The sequence below is a fragment of the Rhinolophus hipposideros genome, assembly GCF_964194185.1.
Source record: "Rhinolophus hipposideros genome assembly, chromosome: 25".
Taxonomy (NCBI): domain Eukaryota; kingdom Metazoa; phylum Chordata; class Mammalia; order Chiroptera; family Rhinolophidae; genus Rhinolophus; species Rhinolophus hipposideros.
Genome location: NC_138071.1, coordinates 9,082,851 through 9,102,893, shown reverse-complemented (window position 1 = coordinate 9,102,893; position 20,043 = coordinate 9,082,851). Strand labels below are relative to the sequence as shown.

The following is a 20,043-nucleotide window of genomic DNA, read 5'->3' as shown; positions in this document are numbered from 1 at the left end:
TTGGAGCAAAAATTAATATAAGACCCGGTCTTATTTTCGGGTAAGTAAAAAATTTTTAATGTGCTAGTTCATAGGAGGAAAAGCATAATTTGGACTGAATTAATCAGAGAAGGTTTCTGGGGATTATAGGATCTAACTGCATCTTGGGCTGGGAATAGAAGGCCTTCTGGGTTCGTGAGAAAGGTGGTTGCATTTAGAACTTTTTGCTTTAAATATTTCTGCTGATTAGGTGTTGGGCTTTCTTAAGGTCCCAAACTATACTAAATTAATCAGATATAGTTTTCTCGTGATAATGACCATTTGACTCCTGACTTGAGATGTATTTATATTTATATAACTCTATATCTCTGTATCTATTGAGATACGTATCTATATATTTAAATATATATATGTCTATAGAGATATGTGTAGATATAGATATCTTGATATATAAAAGATAATTAAAAGAAGATTTTTAATTCAGTAGAGTCTGCTTGCTTATCTTAGAAATAGTTGTTACTTTATGTCTACATATAACTCCATATTTATTCCATTTTTCAGATACAGAGATGTGGGTGGAATTTATTCTTGACTTTGGACAGAAAATGTAAGACAGATGGCCTCTGATCCTGTGATACTAAATAAGCCCTTTACTGGACAACTGTTGTCAAAGTAATTCTTAGCTGAGGGAAGAGTTGTCAAATCATTGCCTGTTCTAGTTTTTTTTTTCCTAATGGGTGACTGTATATAACAGAGGTTGCCAAAGCTGCTGATATGACTTAATATTTTGAAGAATAAGTGCTTGAACAGTCAAACATTTGTCAGGGACCCTGAGCAAGTTTCATTGTCCTAGTATCGGGGAGGGGGAGGAAACAGGATTATAAAAAATAAATAAGATGACACTACCCCTGACAAGACATTCTAAATCAAGCAAAAGTATAGACAGACATACGAGCATCTGACTGTATCGAATATGTGGTAAGATTAAATGGCTGTCAAAAAGGTGCAAAAAGACTGTGTCGTAGGAGCAGGTGGTTTTGTCTGGGGAAATTGCAAAAGGGAGATTAGGATCAGTCTTGAAGGATGAGAAGAATTTTATTCAGCGGAAAATGAAAAACAAAATAAAACAGGCTTTATAGAATTGGGAAGGGGAAGGAGGGTCCATTTATTGAGCCCCTGCAATGCTAGCGGTGTGCTTGGTGATTTACAAATAGATATTAATATGAGGTATGTCATCCGATACACATCATGGCCCCGAGAGGCAGGCTTTCATTACTTCACCATCTCACAGATGAGAAAACTGAGGCTCGCATGCCTCACCTCACACAGCTAGCAGGTGGCAGAGTCTGGGTTTCGCAGCAGGTCTGTCACATAGCTGGGTGCTTCTGTACAGCTTCTGCTAGTGTGATGACTTCATATTCGTGTTTTGCTGCCTCCTCCCAGGAGGGATTAAATTACCTAACAAACAAGTAAGGGTTTTGTGACCTATGAATTGGAAAAATGTAAGGGATCTAAGTGGGAAAATCTCCTTAATTGCCTCTGCCCTGCTAAGGGCTCACCATGCTTCGTGGGACGGGTCTTAGGAAGCCAAAGCTTATGCAATCCTCCAGTGACCCATGGTGGCAGAGGAAGGTCTAGAATATGCTTAGAGTTTCAGGACAACATTGTAATGGTAGAAACTCACACGCAGCCTCCATATTTGGTCCACATCCTAGGTTCTGATTAAATACAGGACAGTGTGGTCCGTTAGGAGAGCAGGACAAGTTCTGGTGGTCGTTCCAAAGATAAATCCAGTCTGAAGGGTTGAGTTAATATTAAGATGTGCTTGTCCTGGGCTCAAAGAATGAGCACAGTACCACCAAGGACTGTCCTTAATCTTGTGTTTGCCTTTTGTTTCTTTAAATCATATGTTTACTTCAGGATGTTCAACTCCTCACTTTATTCCTCCTGGTGTGGAGGCTGTGGCATGAGGTTTTTTCCCCCCCATTACTTCACAGAGTAGTAGTAATGTGTTTCTACTCTGTTGATGACCATTCCATCTTCTAACTTGGTAGAATGAAGAAGAAAAAGTTTTCAATTTTGTGTTCAAGGTATGTAGACCTGGACTTGAATTCAGAATGCAGAGTGTAGTTTATGTAGTTTGATTTACACCCATTAAAATTTAAAGGGATTTGGTCATATTCCAAATACTCACTTATTTTTGTATTCAGGTGTGGATACAAGAAGTCCACTTTTATGAGTATTAAGTCTGTAGAAGAATGAAAGTTTGAATTTCTTATACCTAGTCCATACTTGAACAGAAAGGATCACCCTTCGGAAGGTAAAACTAAATAGAAACCTTATGGCACGAAGAGTAATGGTACCAGTTAGAATCCAGAGGATAATGACACTTTCAATTGAATTCAGCCTTCGTTGAGAACCTGTGGTCTGATAGATACTGTGCTAGAAGCTGAGTATTGAAAAAATGAGAATAAGATTTAATGCCAGCCCTCAAAGAGATTAATAGAGTAGATGCTTTTGTAGAGGGAACTGGATCTGCTGCTACATAATAAACCACTCTAAGACGTGAGTGCATATCAGGGCAATATATTTTTTTATAAACTCTAAAAAAGTCAGCATCTGTTATTGCTCAGTAGTCTATAGGTCAGCGAGGTGATGCAGGTCTTGGCTAGACTCAGTGGTGTGTCTGTAGTCACCTCAGGATCGTGGAGACATCTCTGCTCATCTTGGGCTCTCACGCATCGCCCATCAAAATTCTAGCCTGTGGGAATGATTACGGAGGCCAAACTAAAGCTGTGCACGGGATTCCATTCATGTGTACTCAGGCCGCCCCTGTCAATCATTCATTCAAACTATTTTGAGCCAGGTGCTGTGTTAGGTGTGTGAGACACGTCACTGAGTACGTCCCTTTCAGGTACCAAGGCTTCTTGGGGCTCTACCACAAGTTAAACTTGACTCATGCATCCATCCCACTGCCAGGCTTGCAGGTACATAGAGAGGAATAGTAATTCTGACGTACATAGGAAGGAAATCATGGTTGGTGATTCGGTGACTTAAAATGTGTCTGTTTTGGCTGTTTATTTCCTCTAATATTAACAGCTTTTAATGATAGTGAAAGTTATTATATTGGTTAATAGAAATAATAATAAATGAGGAGCCTGAGTAAATGTTGTGATTTTCATGCATCTATACCTGCCCTAGTATATGTAGTGTGTGATTGTCAAGGCACTTCAGAAGCTCACATATTATTTTTAAAATTTACTCTATTCCAGTTTAGCATATTTAGAACTCTTTGCTGGGTTCAGAACTATTATGAGGAAAAAGTGTATTTGCATATATAAAACAATGTTTTACTGCATATGTCTGGGAATATGTGAGAGCGGTGATTAATTTATGGAAGACATATAGGAGAAAATACATTAATGTTTATGAGGATTTACCAATTTGCAATCAGATTATCAAATTTTAAACTAAAATTTAGTTTTAGGTTTAAAATCTTTAAAACAAAGACACTGCTTTCAGAAAATATTTGCTTTTTTGCTGTTCTCAGTGAACTACTTAGAATCAATCTTCTGTTCCTGCCGAATCCCATTATGATGCATTTAATTACTCGCAGAAAACCTACACAGTTGTTGTTTTCAAGCTCAGAAGCAAATCCAGTGAGTTTTGTGGAGTCCTTGAGATCTCTAATAATATCAGAGCCCTGGATATTGTGAGTTGTCGGGTAATTTCTTTAAGCCTCTTCAGTATTCCCTGTGTCTTAAGAGATATGGCCTGGGCAATGCAATGTGAATATATTTGACTCTTTTTACTACCAGAGTAGAGATTTCTGGAATTTGCACATTCTTAGCAGACGTTGATGGACAGCAGAGGGATAGAGAGCAGCTGATTTTTCTCCCCTAACTTAATGAAAATTAATAACCCTCTTGAGATTGTACTTGGAACCTAGATGTTAGGATCTATGCATGTGTACACCTAGTTTGTGTATAACTCTTTCCTCTTACCTTGGAAAACAGGAAATGAAGGTGGGTTGAGGGTATCCTTCTTGATGGATGTATTGTTATAAAAGGATGTATTGTGTTGTATACAGTTATAAAAGCTCACTCCATGGTGAGAACTCAGACCTGATTGTCCATCGGAGACAAGTGAGTTTTGGGGGTGGTTCCTCCTTCCCATGGCTGTTCCACTGGAGTGGGGTTTCTTAACATTTCTATTGACATTTGGGGCAAGGTCATTATGTATTGCACAGGGCTGTCATGTGCATTTTAGGATGTTTAGCAGCATCCCTGGCCTCTACCCGCTAGGAGCCTGCAGTTCTCCCCCATTATGACCATCAGAAATGTCTCCAGAAATAGCCAAAATTGCCTCCCCACCCCAACCCTGCCTTGAGAACCACTGTGTTAGAGATAAAGGATTGTTTCTCATAGGAGCATTTGTCCCAAGACTCAGGCAGGAGAGAGGGCACGTTTTAAGTACCATCGCCTCTACCAGTTAGTCTTACAGTGACAAAAACACAATGAATTAGTAAATTCTTCGAACTGATCTTCTCAACCATACAAAGAACCTCTAGATTTCAGATATGTTTTGAGCCCAAATATAGTTACTGGTTAAACTCTTCACTCTTAAAAATTAACAAACTAAAAAAGCAAGGTTAGAGTTACATTATTTTTAAAATCCCGTCCTCAAATGTCAAATAATCACAAACTTAGCAGACAGCCTCTAATATGATGATGCGAACTGTCTTCGTTTTTAGTGAGGCTTCACTCAGTCAGTGTTAATAGAACAAGCCAGGAGTTCACACCGTTTGAACTTGGGAAAAGTCTACGTGTAAAGACAGTTCAGATGTGAACTGAATAATGCCTAAATCAGATTGTATGAATGGGGCACGTTGATTGGTTCCAATTTTATTTTTAAAAGCAAATATTAACTAAAATATTATGGGCCAGGAAGTACAATAAAACTTTTGTCAAAATGGCACAATTCTTTCAACATGTCTTTGATTTAAATGTTAGGACCAGTTTTGCACCTTAGGGAAACAGGTGTGTCTTGTATCCGTAGGGCTTTATAACATGCCTGGTGTATAGGATATGTTCTGTATGGTAAGTAATAAATGTTGGAATGAGTGTTGCCAATTAATTGACTCCCTGAAACAGACTTCAGATAAAGATTTAAAATAAAAGCAAACAAGCATTAAAATATCTTTAAGGTAGTAAAGATACTAGAGTTTGCAATAATAATGTAGTGAGTTGTGATGGCTGGGGTCATCCTTTCCTCTGCCCACTGCTGCCCTTCCAGTTATCACATCTGTTAATTCAACTTCTAAAGTCACTCTCAGACTTGTTTGTGTCTCCACATCTTGGCTGCTATTTCAAGAGTCCACGCCACTGTCTTCTTTGGCCCATGCTCGTCTCACCACTTCATTTTCCTCCTCCATTCCATTGTCCACATAAGGCAGTCAGAGCGCACTTCTTAAAAAGTGAACATTTTGAAACACTTACATGTGTCTTTCCCGGATTAGAACCCTTTGCTGGTTTCTCTAGTCCTTGGAACATAATCCAGAACCCTTGGCCTAACATTTATGGCCCTGACCACGGAGTGCTGTTTGCCTTTCCTCCTTCGTCACCCTTAGCTCTCTCCTCTCTCACTCTGCCAAACTCATGTTTCTTCAGATCCTTTCACGTGCCATGTTCCTTCCTATCTTAGGGTCCTGAACTGCCATTTCCTCTGCCTGGAAACTTTTCTCATTCTTTGGGCAATTCTGATTGATCTTTCAAGTCTCAGACTAAGTGTCACTTTCTTAGCAATGACCTGGACCTCCAATCAGAGTTTAGCGCCCCATTACATCTGTTTTTTCTCTTAATACTCTGTGTTTTCCTCAGATCCCTTATCACGACTTGCAGTTATATATTTGTGTATGTGCTTAAAATCTGCCCTCACAAGACACTATACTCCACAAAGTAGGTGTATGTCTGGGTTCTTCTCTGATACTACGTGACCCATACTTAGTTTTTGCCTAGCACATTGTAGTTCAGTCTCAGCAGCTATTTTAGTGAATAAAGTGCATTTTCTTGCAAAATGGAAATATATCAGGCTAATAATATAAATTTATATTCTCTTTATGTTGAATCTTTAGGCCAAGGATAAGCATTTGATGTTGAAAGAGAGTAGGAATAATTTGTTCCTGCTTGCCATAGAGCGACATTTTAGGTAATATTATGTACATGACAACTGAGACTGACCAGATAACATGCGCTAATACATGAATGATTTCTACTCCACCTGACAGATAGAAAAACAATGAGTATGAAACAATGAGCAGCTTTTCAATCTATCGAGAACTAGAGAAAAAACTAAAGACTTAAAAAAAAATTATTCTTATCTATTTATTTATTGCTTTAGAGCAGGGGTGTCCAAATTGCGGCCCGTGGGCCAACTGCGGCCCATGATCCATTGTGAATTGGCCCGCAGCAAATTCCAAAAATATATTTAGTTTACTTAAATAAACCAGGTGAGGCAATACAGACTTCACCTCGAGTGAGTGGCCCGGCTGTTTGTGTATTTTACCGCATGTGGCCCTTGGTGAAAAACGTTGAAAAAAGTTTGGCCACCCCTGGTTTAGAGTGTGTCCACATTGTTATAAACCAAGAGTCATCGCTTAGCAGCTTTTTGGCCAATAGGATTTCAGTATGCAGTGCACTAATATAAACTCTTGGATTGGCTTAACTACCGCTGATGTCACAATTTCCCCATTGGGAAGTCATACTTTTCTTGAAATCACATTGTACTCACAACAACTCTTCTGTTTCATTATAAGAAAGAGAATCGAACAAAAAATGCTGGAGGGAGCAAGATATCTTTGATCCATGCAGACCTTCTTCGTTAATGTGCTTTATCTACTGTCAACAATTGAAGCTAGCTTCTTTGCTTTCTTGAGTAATTGATGCTGTTTTGTTTCTCATGTTTGTCAGTTAAGGGGCAAATGGAGGAATGAGCCTACTTGGAATTACTCCTTCAACTCATAGTTCTGTTTCATCTCGACTCTTGAAGCTTAGCGTCTTTCTACTGCTTGGCCTTCCAGACTCAAAAGGAAAAGCTATTTGGACAGCCCACCTGAATATAACGTTTCAGGTGGGAAATCGGGTTGTATCAGAATTAGGAGAGAGTGGAGTGTTCGGGAATCATTCTCCTCTGGAAAGGGTGTCTGGTGCAGTGGCACTTCCTGAAGGATGGAATCAGAACGCTTGTAATCCGATGACTAATTTCAGCAGGCCTGAACAGGCAGATTCTTGGCTGGCCCTTATTGAACGGGGAGGATGTACTTTTACACATAAAATCAATGTGGCCGCAGAGAAGGGAGCAAATGGTGTGATCATCTATAACTATCCAGGTACGGGCAACAAAATATTTCCCATGTCTCACCAGGGGACAGCAAATATAGTCGCAGTGATGATAGGCAACTTGAAAGGCATGCAGCTTTTGTACTTGATTCAGAAAGGGGTCCATGTGACAGTCGTCATTGAGGTGGGCAGAGTGCACATGCCCTGGCTGAGTCATTATGTCATGTCTCTGTTTACCTTACTGGCTGCGATGTTTGCCTACCTTTTCTTGTACTGTGCCTGGAGACCTAGAGCGCCCGATTCTTCCATCAGAAGGCGAAGACACATAAAAGCAGATGTGAAGAAAGCTATTAGTCAGCTTCAACTGCGAGTGCTCCAAGAAGGGGATAAGGAACTAGAGCCAAATGAAGATAGTTGTGTTGTTTGCTTTGACTTGTACAAACCCCAAGATGTTGTTCGTGTTCTAACTTGCAAACATTTTTTCCATAAGGCGTGCATTGACCCCTGGCTGTTAGCCCATAGGACATGCCCCATGTGCAAATGTGACATTTTGAAAACTTAAGAAACCTAGAGAATTTTCTGAAGACGTAACCAAATTTCTCCAAAGATTAAAATCAAATGAATTCTTGTAGCATTGTATGTAGAGAGAAAATTCAACTCCAGTTTCTCTACCCAAGTACGAAAGTGGATGAAATTCATGTGTTTTTAAAATAAACGTGTACACATGCCTGGCTGTTTGAACTTGTTGTTTTTCTAATAAGTCACAATTGTTACACATTTTTTTGCTCTTCTCCAAATAAGGACCTTAGTATATGTTAATATACTAATATATGTTAGTCTTTATGTTCGAACTACAATGTTTGTCACATTGATGCCATAGAGAATTAATGATAATATTTTAGTTACTTTTTTATATTATATACTTTGTTTCCATTTTTGTTACTATTTATATCTAATATCTCTGCTCAGTAAATGTCATTATAGGATTAGAGCTTGATTTAATTTTCCATCATTAATTAATTTTATTAATAACTAGGAAATCTGATTTCCAAAGCTACTGACTGGGTAGGTCTTATGTTCTAAATAATTATTTTAGATGAGAGCACTTTTGGTTATGTAACTGAAAATATTTTAAATTATTATAGGTCCTATGGAGGGCAGTGTAGCAAAAACTCACCATTTTTTGCCAGAGCCCTTTAAATCCTAGCATGGTGAGTCAGCTATGGTAGCAGATTTCCTTTCTAGAAGTGACCTACTAAATGCTCTTCTTCTCAAAATGATGGTGATTGTGTCTCTCTTTGAGACATTTTGATAATATAGAAAGTAGGGCTGAAATTTTGTTCAGCTGCTTTCCAAATTGTATCTTTTGCCTTATTTTGCCTCTTCCTCTTTTCAGATAGATGTATAAACACCTGTGTGACAGTGAGAGGCTGAAAGATTTGGGTTCTGTTGTTTTGATGAATCTCTCTCTTTGGGGACAATATGCTAAACCATCGATGGCCAACTGAGATGGTACTTTGTGAATTTACACACTGTGTGCTACCTTGTCCTTTTTAAAGAGTGGGTTATATGGAAATTAAATCAGATTAATGGCCTTTGATAAAGAAAATGGACCAGTATGAGCTGAAGGTTTTGTGTCAATATTTTCTTCCCGTGCCACTTTTCTGCTGGGCCACAAGTTGCTGATTTACATCTCACAAGAAGTGCTAGCTAGCTTCCTTAATCCTGGTGCGACAGGACAAAAAGTGTGTCTTAGTTTCCTATGCGTAGAGGTCAGGGAGACATTTATGCTCAAGGTCAGAATCCTTGACTGGTTTCCTGGCTGCTGAAGAACCACTGAGATACAGCCCCACGCAAATGTGTGGCAGCAACACCGGTTGCTTTTCTGGATTGTTAGTTCGCAAGTCATTCTTGGTCTCTGAAGTCAAGTTGTGCCATTGACCTAAGGACAGCTAAGTATAGGCAGAGCTGACCGTGTGGGGGGGGAAGGGAGGACTTCTACCAGGGAGGTTTGTTGAAGTTGGCAAACATTTTATTAAAAACATGACCTTTAGTACTCACTGCTGTCAGTGGTTCACTTTAAGTGGGGACCTTGGATTTTTTGTTTTTAAATCCATAGTTCCATTTTTGTTTAAAATGAGTTGTACTGAACGAGTACTGCTCTATTTAATCTTTTTCCTTACACCCTTCCTCCTCTTCCCTCAAAATACTGTTAGATTAATAACAGATGTCAAGGTCTACAGAGAAATGAGATCAGTCTTTCTGTCTGTACTGCTCTCATGCCGATGTATAGTCTATGGAAGAATGAGGAAGTGAGGCTGGAGTAATTGAACAGGACACACTACTTTTGGAAATCAAATCTGAAGCAAACCAACAAACTCCTGAGCAAGCTTTATTACATAAATTTAGTGTAATGGTCTGCATCATAAAAACATTTGCATTATGACCAACTGTGAGTTTAAAATGGTGGTACAGAGTACACCATTTTTTAAACCATATAGTTGGTCTCAGTGCTAATTTTTAATGATTTTGTTACAACTTGCCATTTTGTTGAAAATATTTCATTTGAATTAAAAAGATAATCATATGGCTTGATTGCATATTCTGTCAGGTTTTAATATGCATGCAATTATATGAATATTATATTTCACTTTTAGTTTAATGTGATACCTGTTAACATTGCATGCCACTCAGGGATTGAATTCATCAATCGTATGACAACATAGAAATCACCCATAACAACACGTGAAGCATTCAAGCCCATCCACCTACAGCGTGCTCTCAGCTCTTATCTAATTGGCTGTTGTCTTTTATGTCATAATCACACCACTCAACAGTAAGCAGTATCTAGAGTGACACTAGGGGTGTTTTTCAATCTAAAGGTTTTCCCTCTGCTGCCAATAAAACATCGGAAACTCATACAACATCTTTAGGAATTTCTCACAAAAACATGCTGGAAGACAATGGAACTTGTTTTCACCCAGAAGATCCTTTTCCTTTTGGGATTTTAAATTGATTGTCAGCAGATGTGGAAACCACATCTTTTTGCTGGGTTGGCCCTTCAGTTACTAGGCAGAGAGAGAGATGAATCTCCTCAAGACTGGCGCTCAGAGACCCACCCCGGCCTCCTCCTGGCTTGTGACGTTCAGTGTTCTTTGGCTTCTTAGTCAGAACTGCTGCAGAGCCAGCGCAGTTTGGACTGCTTACATGAACATCACCTTTCACGTGGGGCATCGCTTGCTGTCAGAGTTGGGGGAAACGGGAGTCTTTGGAAGAAGCTCCACTTTGAAGAGACTGGCAGGAGTGATTGTGCTGCCAGAGGGAGAAACACAAAATGCATGCAGTCCCAACACCAGTTTCAGCAGGCCGCAGAACTCCAAGACGTGGCTGGCACTTGTGGAGCGGGGCAGCTGTCCCTTCACACAGAAAATCAAGGTGGCCGTTGAGAAGGGAGCCAGTGGAGTGATCATCTATAACTTCCCGGGGACTGGCAACCAGGTGTTTCCCATGTCTCATCAGGCGTTTGAAGACATCGTTGTGGTGATGATTGGCAACCTGAAAGGCATGGAGATTCTGCACCTAATTCAGAAGGGCGTTCACGTTACCGTCATGGTTGAGGTGGGGAGAAAACACATCATCTGGATGAATCACTATTTTGTCTCCTTTGTGATTGTCACGACCGCTACTTTAGCGTATTTCGTCTTTTATCATATTCGAAGACTTTGGGTAGCAAGGAGTCAGAACAGGAGGTGGCAGCGATTAGCAACGGATCTGAAGATGGCGTTTGGCCAGCTCGAGCTCCGGGTCCTGAAAGAGAGGGATGAGGAAGTAGGTCCACATGGAGATAGCTGTGTAGTTTGCTTTGAACTCTATAAGCCTAATGATACAGTTCGCGTTCTGACCTGTAAACATTTCTTCCACAAGAATTGCATTGACCCCTGGATTCTAGCCCGTGGGACGTGCCCCATGTGCAAATGTGACATTCTTAAAGCACTGGGGATTCAAGTAGATGTTGAAGATGGAAGAGAATCGTTGCAAGTCCTCATGTCAGATGAATTGCCTGGTATCCTATCACCTAGCGAAGAGGAGACAAATAATGAACTTCCTGCTGTCAGAAGGTTAGATAAAGTGACCCACGTGGAGGAGACGGGGGAGGAGCACCCCACTTCTCCGAATGACAGCCCATCTAACGCAGGAGCAGAAGTTTGACCTTCACCTTGACAGCATGGTTTTTGAGGAAGTGGATTAAACCTGTTTGTCAAATCAGGTCCTAATACTGACAAGCACTTTGTCTGTTTGAAGTGTGGTTTTTGTGTCCTCTTTGGTTACTTTGGTAATTTTCTACATTCTTTGTCAAGCCCAAAAACAGAAAAAGGAAGAAAAAAAAAAGCCTAGTAGGATTTTTTTGTTTGCCTTTTTCACCTTTGCTACTGTAACTTTTTGTCAATGTGTGTTACACCTGTGAGTATATGTTTATTTCTGTGCCTATACATGCATGTTAACACCAAGGACAAACTCTCCCCCCCCCCCAAGTGTTGGTAGTACATATATTGAGCTCTATTTTAGTAAGAAAATTGCTAATATTATTTGCATGTTCCTTATAATCCAGAAACTATCAATTAAGTTTGAAAAGCGTAAATTATCTTTGATGTGCTGGGAAGAGTAAAATTTATCTTTTGAAATTGTGTGTAGTACAGTATACTAATTTTGAAGTCCATTGTGCTGTTTTTTCATTCTTGGCATAAACATTTTGCTGCCTAGAATTTTATTACTCTGACAAACTTCTGCTCAAGTAGTTAGTACATTTTATGTGATCTGCATATGCATAGTGATGGCAATAATAAGAGTAAAGTACTAACACTCTTTAAGTGACCGGCAGATATTTCAGTGCCCAGTATTTCTTATCCTAAGTTTTACATGTTCATAACGTGTAGAAAGGCTTAAACGATAAAAAATTCCTATGATAGTTAATCCTGCTGTATTTACTTCCCGTATGCTCTACTCTACTACCCAGCTTATTTTTTGCCATTCAATAGAATACTTAAAATATGCCGATTATGTTGGAGATAAGTATTGCAATGGAGAAGTTGTTAGTATGATATCTTATGTTCACTTTGTTCACTGTAGTCTCAGGATTTAGTAAGTACAGTGCTGGGCAGTTTTGAGTGAATGAATAATGATAAATATCTTTTTCATAATGTAATTATTATGTGTTAACCTGAAAAAAAACTGGGCAGTTTATCCCAGTTATACAAAGTAATGGGAACTTAATCCTGAAAATATTCATCCTGAATCACTTTGAAAAAATAGAAAAATTATGACTTTTAGCCCAGAATGCATTATTACAATTTAGCATGCATAATTTTAATGATGAGCTTTGAACTCTCCAGGGCTGACAGTGAGATTTGAAAACTTGTGTAGCCCTAGCAAGTGATCTTTTAAGAGGAATTGTGAGTTGCTCAGTGTAAACAATACTGGAATTCAGAGACAGGCAGAAGGGTGGTAGTTGGTTCTAACTACAGCTCCAAGAAGACTGCTTAAAGCGGGGAGGAACACTCATACCAGACCAGGGAGAACTGGGGCACTGCAAAAAGTGGCCAGGTGGGCAGGTGACCAGGTGGGGGTGATGCCTTGCTTGGGACATACAGGCTTTTTATACCCAGCCCCAGAGAGGTTTCGACTTCATCACAAGAGCTGCTCTTGGAAAGAACCGCGTTAGCATCAATAGGGGAGGATTTAGCAGGAACAGTGTTTTGAGTGTCTTTTTAGTTTACTTTGGGAGAGTAAAGTTGTTTCCTGACAGACCAAGGGTCACAATGAAGAAAGAGGACACTGAGGACCCCGTGAGAGCCACTCCTGGTAGAATCAGCTCCTAAACCAAGATAAGTTGTCATTCTCAGACTGGCCACCGGTGGCATCTCTGCCTCTAGGGGCTAAATGGCTCATGGCCGTGGCTGGAGTGACTTCCACTGGTTGCCCCCGAGAATCATTGGAAGTATGGAAATGAATGCATCTGGTCATGTGACAGTTCCTGCACCCAGGTTTTTACAGCTCTGTGCACTCTTAGCAAATTGATGTCGGCTACAGGTTCCATGATAGACCTACCGGTGACACTTGGAGAACTGGCGATTTGCTCTTCACACTAACTGCCATTGTATCCTCTGTCCATTATTTCCATGCACCCTCGTTGGTTTCTCCTTTACTTTCTGTCACTTTTTGTCTCTTTGCTTTGTTTATTGTTGTCAACTTTAAATTAAACCTGACTTACCCTCATGTCTAAGATATTCGTGTGGATGCACTTTTGTAATTAAACGTCTCTCGTTTACCTGGACGTTTAACATTTAACCCAGTGTGCTTGTTGTCTTGATTTGAGAATTTTCAGTGGATGTTCCTGAAAGGGTGGTTAGACTCTGTGTTTGAGGTGGGAAGGAAAGGTCAAGTCGGTGAACTTGGGAACTGTCCCTGCTGAGTGCCTACCATGCAGTTACTTGGCCGTGGACTAAGTGCTGTCATTAGCTGTTTCCTATGTCAGCAAAAAACAGCAGTTTTAATCCCTGTCTTCAGAATGTTGCAAACAGATCAATAAACCACTTTTACTCTGGGTTTAATAACTGGGACCTGGAAATAGCACTGACATGTCAGATGGTAGGTACTGTTTATTGTTGTAGATTTTTACCCACTCTGTGAGCTGCACGGGTTCCTCTTGTACTTAATGATGCAAATCTCTTGTGCCATAACGATATGGGGTGATACTGGGAATTATTTTGCCCCCGATACCAGTTTCAGAATGGATTTCCCTTGCATTTCTCCTCGGTGTATATTTTTGCATTCTCTGGTAATAAAATTGATTCCCCATGCTCACCTCCGCTAGGCAGGGGGTTGATGTTCCTTACAAACATTAAACTTTCTTTTCTTTATTACTGGGATAAATTAGGTTTAATATTTACTAAAGTGAAGAGGATTCTAAAGCGCTTCCCACTGACCAGGTGATGCTGTATTGGAATTCATTTACACAGTTCCTCATATAACACTGGTAGAATGCTTGTCTCTTGCTGTAGAATCGTTATCCTGGCATTCGTCCTGTAGAGAGATGTTGGTCAGCCCCAGATTTACAGTGATGGGAGACTTCAGAAGACGTAGTGAGCCACTATCTGGCAGTTCTGATGGTGTTCAAGCTCAGCGTGCAGTGAAAGTGTTTTCCTCCTCTGTGAAGTTGCTGGTGTTTGAAGCAGCACACAGGAATCAAGTGGGGGAAAGGATCGGAGTTTGGAGAGGCATTGAGGTAAAAAGAGGAAGGGTTCACCCGCTGAGACTGTGGAAAAGTCATTTTAGTGGCAACTCCGAATTCCTCCTCCATTGTTTGCTATGAGCTCCAGTTTTTGTATTTTAGAATATTGTAGAATTGTTGATTTGGTTTTGCATTTACTGCATTTTTTTTTAATGTTTAGTGCTTAGGGATGAAAAGTAAGGATTATGTGTTGTTACAGTTGCCAACACAGAACTATCTTATAATGCGTCCCTGGATTTCTAAACTACAAGGTCTTTGGGGGGAGAGGAAAGAGGTAATATACTTAAGGACATGAGCTGTTCCCTATGCACGGGTGTTAGAGGTGTTCCGTTGCAGTCTCTCCACGGAAATCTCCCATTGTCACAGCTACACCACTGCTGGTGACACTTATGCTTGCCACCGTTATGCTTCCATCTTTGTCCAACCGCCAAGCTACTGTGTTTCTTTATGATTTCAGCTGCTGACATGACTTTTCCTCATCGATGATGAGCAGGGTAACCCAGATTTCAAAACTCCTCTACACCTGTAACATCACCCATTCAGCAGGACACCATTGCTGCCACACAGCAGGGTTTGTCATTTTTGAAAACTTGCCAGCCTTCAGCTTCTTTTTCAGAATTCCTTCTCTGAACTCACCGCTCGTTTCCACCAATTGCTCTTTGTGCTCATTCCCAGCAGAGTTCTCCTTGACCAGTCTTTCCCAGCCCTTCCCATCTTCTCCAGCTTCAGCCTAGAATTAGGTGAGCCATTTCCCCCTTACTCTGCCAAGTGCCTCTGGATTCTTCACCTCCTAGGCCTTTTCTGCAGTGCCATTTGCCTACCCTGAGTCGTCTCTGCTGATTTCCACCAGATCTTTACTTCAATCTATAAATCCTTTATTAATCTCTTAACTCTTTTTATTATTATTATTCCCCATAGAGTAGTACTTCTCAGCCTGGGCCGCACGTTAGAATCACCTGGAGAACTTTGCAAAATGCTCAGGGCCCAAGGCTGCATCCAAGCCCTCTGGGTGGGGACCTAGGCGTGTTTTAGTTTCCTAGGTAATTCCCTTGTGCAGAGTTGAGGCCCACTGCCATAAGGTGTTCCAAAGAGTCTTTACGTTAGTCACATTCCCAAGTTTACCCGCTGCTTCCTTCAGATTGACTTGTTTTCACCTTATTGAAAAAATTTAGGTAGAAATAGAAACATCAAATTATAAAGGGTTAAATTTCATGGAGAGGAATTGATAAAGGCTTCTTGGAGTATGGAAGACTGAATTTCAGCTGAAGAAGCAAGGAACACTTAAAGAGGGAAGTCACATTTGAAATGAAACTCCACCAGGTTGGAAAGAAGGGCATGTGACAGAGGGAACAGTGTGAATGACAGTGTTTTATGAAGAAGGTTTGAGTGTCGTACAATTTGAGTTAAGGGACTTGAAAATGAAGACAGGGAATTCCAGGGAATTACTATTATAGTAATCCAGGAGGTGTGATGAGGTGAAAATAGGAATGAACGGAGTAGTAGGTGAATTGGGTGAGACGAATATAAGGTGGGTCACCTTCAAGATACATTCTTTGAGGACTTTATTTGCTGATATGAATTTTGTACTTCATTTTTTAATGACCAGGGTCACACTGATTTAAAAACTTGCCTTTGCCCATAACTTCATCTTCAGTTCGTCTCCAGTTCGACAACACCCAGAGGATACAGAAGATGGGTCACAGTGGATGGGTCAGAAGGAGTTGAGGAAGCATGACGAGTCAATGGTGACTCCTTGACACCTGGCTTGGGCTAGTGGGTGATAATGGTGTCACTCAGGCAGGTAGACAATAGAGTTAGGTGAAGCAAGTTTGGGGTAGAAGAGGAATTCACATTTTGAGTATGCTGAATTTGAGGAACCCAAAGAATTTATAGGTGATGTTCACTACATAGCTGAAACTATAAGTCTGTACTAATTAAATGAGATAAATGTGACAGTATAGCAAAAGGCATGATACATTGTAAGTACTCAGTTGTGGAGACTTATGAACAAAAGAATTAACCCACTGTTTATTTTTACATCAGTGGTGACTTAGTATTATGTAAAATGTAATATTGCTATATGACACCTTCTGACTTAGTGGTATCCCCATTTCCAGTACTGTATGACTCACTCCAAATCCTTAGCCTGAGTGAAGCTGGTGATTGTGACAGGGGTGGTGATGGTGGTAGTGATGATAGCAGCTACAGTATACTAGGGTGCTGTCAGATGCCCTTAACAGGTAGAAACTAACTGAAATCAAATAACTCTGTGCAGTGGGCATTGTGAATACCCCCATTCCTTACGTGAGGAAACTGAGACCATGAGAGACTAACTTGTCCAAAATTAAACAGTCAGTATGCAGTAGAGCCTATATTTGAACTTGGTCTGGTTCCACTGTACCTGATCTTAACCACTGAACAACAATTAACTTGAGAAGCTAATTTTTAGGTAAAGGCGTACATGTTAAAATGAGTTCAAGTTTTGCGTACTTAAGGGGTTGGGCCTTGGAAGAAAAATGCCGGCTAAAGGCATTGAAAGTGCTCGCAGGAGGGTGGTTGAAGTGATAGCTCATGAGATCTGCCCATAATTAGGGAAGGGAAAGGAGTGTGGGTGGGTGAGGGTATGGGCCGGGTGTATCTGACTGAGCAGAAAAACGAAAATTGAGCTCTAGGAAATGGATGTTTCCATTTAGGAAGTGCTGATTCTGGAATTGGTCATTCTCTTATATAGAACATGATTATTTAGTCTGAGGGGTTTTACGTAGCTTTCCTTTCTGCTGAAGTTTAAAAGGGGTAAAACATAATTATAATTCCCCTAAGAACTGATATCAGTTCGTTTTAAAAGTTCAGATGTAAGAAGCGCAGTGGCCTACTGAAAAGAATGCCATCGCCTTACGTCAGACGGCCGGCATTCGTGTCCTCTCCCTGAGGCACAGCACCTCAGGGCAAGGCCTCGGACCGGCACCAGTAGCATCACCTGAACTTTTGGGACATGCACCTTGTCGCGCTGCAGACCTCTGGAGTCAGAAACCCTGGGGGCCTGTACATCTGTTCTAACCAGTCCTCCAGCTGATTCACATGGTCAGTCAAGTTGAAGACACTCGACTGCCTCAGAGTCTGTTCATTTCAAGAAAAGGATGCATCACACAGTTGTGATCAGATAGAAGTAGTATGAATGAAGATAATTGTGGTGTCTAGAGCACCGCACAAAGCACAGTTGCTGTTATTACACTAAGTTGTTCCGCCATATTTAGGCACATTTCCCATGTCCAGGTGCTCTCTGGCTCATGCATGACTTGTCCGTGTACACCCTGCTTCCTTTCCTTGCCCAGTTCTGGTTTCCCTACCACCACTATCCAGTGTTAAGGGAATTGTGAGGAAGTGGATAGATTTTAGACAATTTATGAATTCCAATAAATTGCTTCTTTTTGCTAAGTAAATTTACATTTACAAATTGCTAAGTAAAGTTACAGCATTACTTCTGTAACTAGAATTACTGTGTTTCATTTCACGTTGATTTTACCCATATGTCAAATTCAGTGATTCATCATTTCATTCATTCATTCATTCATTCATTCATTCATTCAACAAATGCTTATTGCCCTGGAAATGGGTGAACCATCCAAGCTCATTGCCCTCATCGAGCTTACTTTCTAGTGGGAAGAAATGAAAAGAAATATATAATATGTTAAGTAGTTACAATTGTGGGAAAAAAAGAAAACAGAAATATAGATGGGGAACTAGAGGAGGCAGAGTTGGCAGTTTTATATAGAGCAGCCTTGATCAACACGATGGACAAAAACCTGAAAGGAATGAGGGGCCTACACTAGATCACCCGCAGAAAATGTGGTCATGTGCAAAGGAAAGCCACCAGGTAGGGAGAGGGGATTGTCATCTGCGAAATGTTAACCTGGGTGGTTGAATGGTGTTAACTGCCATGAAATACTTGAAGAACATCTTAGGAAGAATGTACATTGTCTTTCTTATTGCAATGGTTAGAAGTAGGTGAGAGAATGACAGCTATAGAGAAAGTGTTGCCACCTGGAAACAAAGAACTTTCCAGTAGTTAGTCCTGCCCATAAACAGGTTATTGCCTCAGAGAGCCAAGAGTTTTTCATCCCTAAAGGAGTCTGATTTTGTTTGGATGTTGTTTTTTTAAATTATTTTTTCAGTTATAGTTGATACTCAGTAATATTTTATATTAGTATCATGTGTACAGCATAGTGGTTAGACATTTATATAGTTTATGCAGTGATTCCCCCCAATTAGTCTAGTACCCACCTGGCACTATGCATAGTTATTACCATATCAGACTATATTCCCTGTGCTATACCCTATACCCCCATGACTGCTTTGTATTTCTTAATCCCTTCACATTCTTCACCCAGCTGTCGTTTTAATGGTGGTGATGGTGAGGAAATATGAGCTCTGGGAGGGTGATTGGATTTATACCTTTGAAATCTGGCACAACCCTGAAAATCAGATCCTGGGATTAAAAAACATTGCTATTCCACACATAGTTGCCATCTGGTGGAAAAATAAATAACTACAAGGTATAAACTGCAAAATGCCTTCAACACATATTTACTGAGACCCACTATATGTGGCTGGAAAATAATGTAGTCAACATAGTTTGGGCTCATTTTTCTTTGACTTAACAGAATGTTTGCTTTTCAGATTGATTTACTTTCCAGAAATTTTGTTTTTTTCATTTTTATTTGGAACTTTGTTTCTCCGCTGTAAAAGCTCTTGGCTAATCAAGAGTAAGTAAGTTATCATCTCGCAGATTCATCTTCTGTAAACCTAGACTTTGAAAGGGTAGTGGCTCATTCTCTGGTATCCTGGTAGTATTGTGGAAAATAGAATGATTTGATTTTTAGAACTATATTTTCTCCCAGCTTCTGTGTCAACATTCGCACATCACCCATCTTAAGGAAAAGTTTCTTGACATATTGTATCGCCAGCAAAGGACCAGTGTTTATTGTTTTCCAGTCATTGTGGATCATTTTGTAAACGCAAAGTCATGTGTTTGACATAGTGTGACATGCATAACAAAAATAATTTGGATTTAATGGAGGGGCAGCTATGTGAAAGAACGTCTAGAGGAAAATAATATTAATCGTAGAGTCTAGGTGGGAGGTATATGTCAATAACAGATTGTTTGCTATCAGTTTTTTTCTGATCTCTCAAAATTTGGTAAATAAAAGAATGGGATTTGTTAAATCAGTGATTTCCAAACCACTATAAACTTTTCAGTTTTCCTGTATGTTTGGACATTTGTATAACCAAATGTTGGCATGAAATTATGCTTTTGGATGTCATGGCAATGTTGCATCACTCAGTTTCTAAAAACTTTCTCTCTACTCTGTACTTGTTAAGGGGCAGGTAACAATTCGGGTACTGGCATGCGTCCATGGGTCACATTTTGCATAACACTGA

General features: G+C 40.2%; 3 protein-coding genes across 10 annotated transcripts in view; all 3 read left to right on the top strand.

The window, feature by feature from the left end:
* Positions 1–20,043, top strand: part of CADPS2 (calcium dependent secretion activator 2) — a 491,293-nt gene that overhangs the window by 135,402 nt on the left and 335,848 nt on the right. The gene's annotated exons all lie outside the window — the stretch shown is intronic.
* Positions 6,920–7,878, top strand: RNF148 (ring finger protein 148; the record flags this gene model as incomplete). The annotated part of the gene is given in 2 exon segments (XM_081038360.1): positions 6,920–6,964; positions 6,967–7,878. Coding segments are annotated over 2 exon segments (957 nt in total).
* On the top strand, positions 10,343–11,525 carry RNF133 (ring finger protein 133; the record flags this gene model as incomplete). The annotated part of the gene is made up of 1 exon (XM_081038295.1): positions 10,343–11,525. The coding sequence occupies exon 1, from the start codon at positions 10,401–10,403 to the stop codon at positions 11,523–11,525; it is 1,125 nt and encodes a 374-aa protein (XP_080894421.1). The 5' UTR covers positions 10,343–10,400.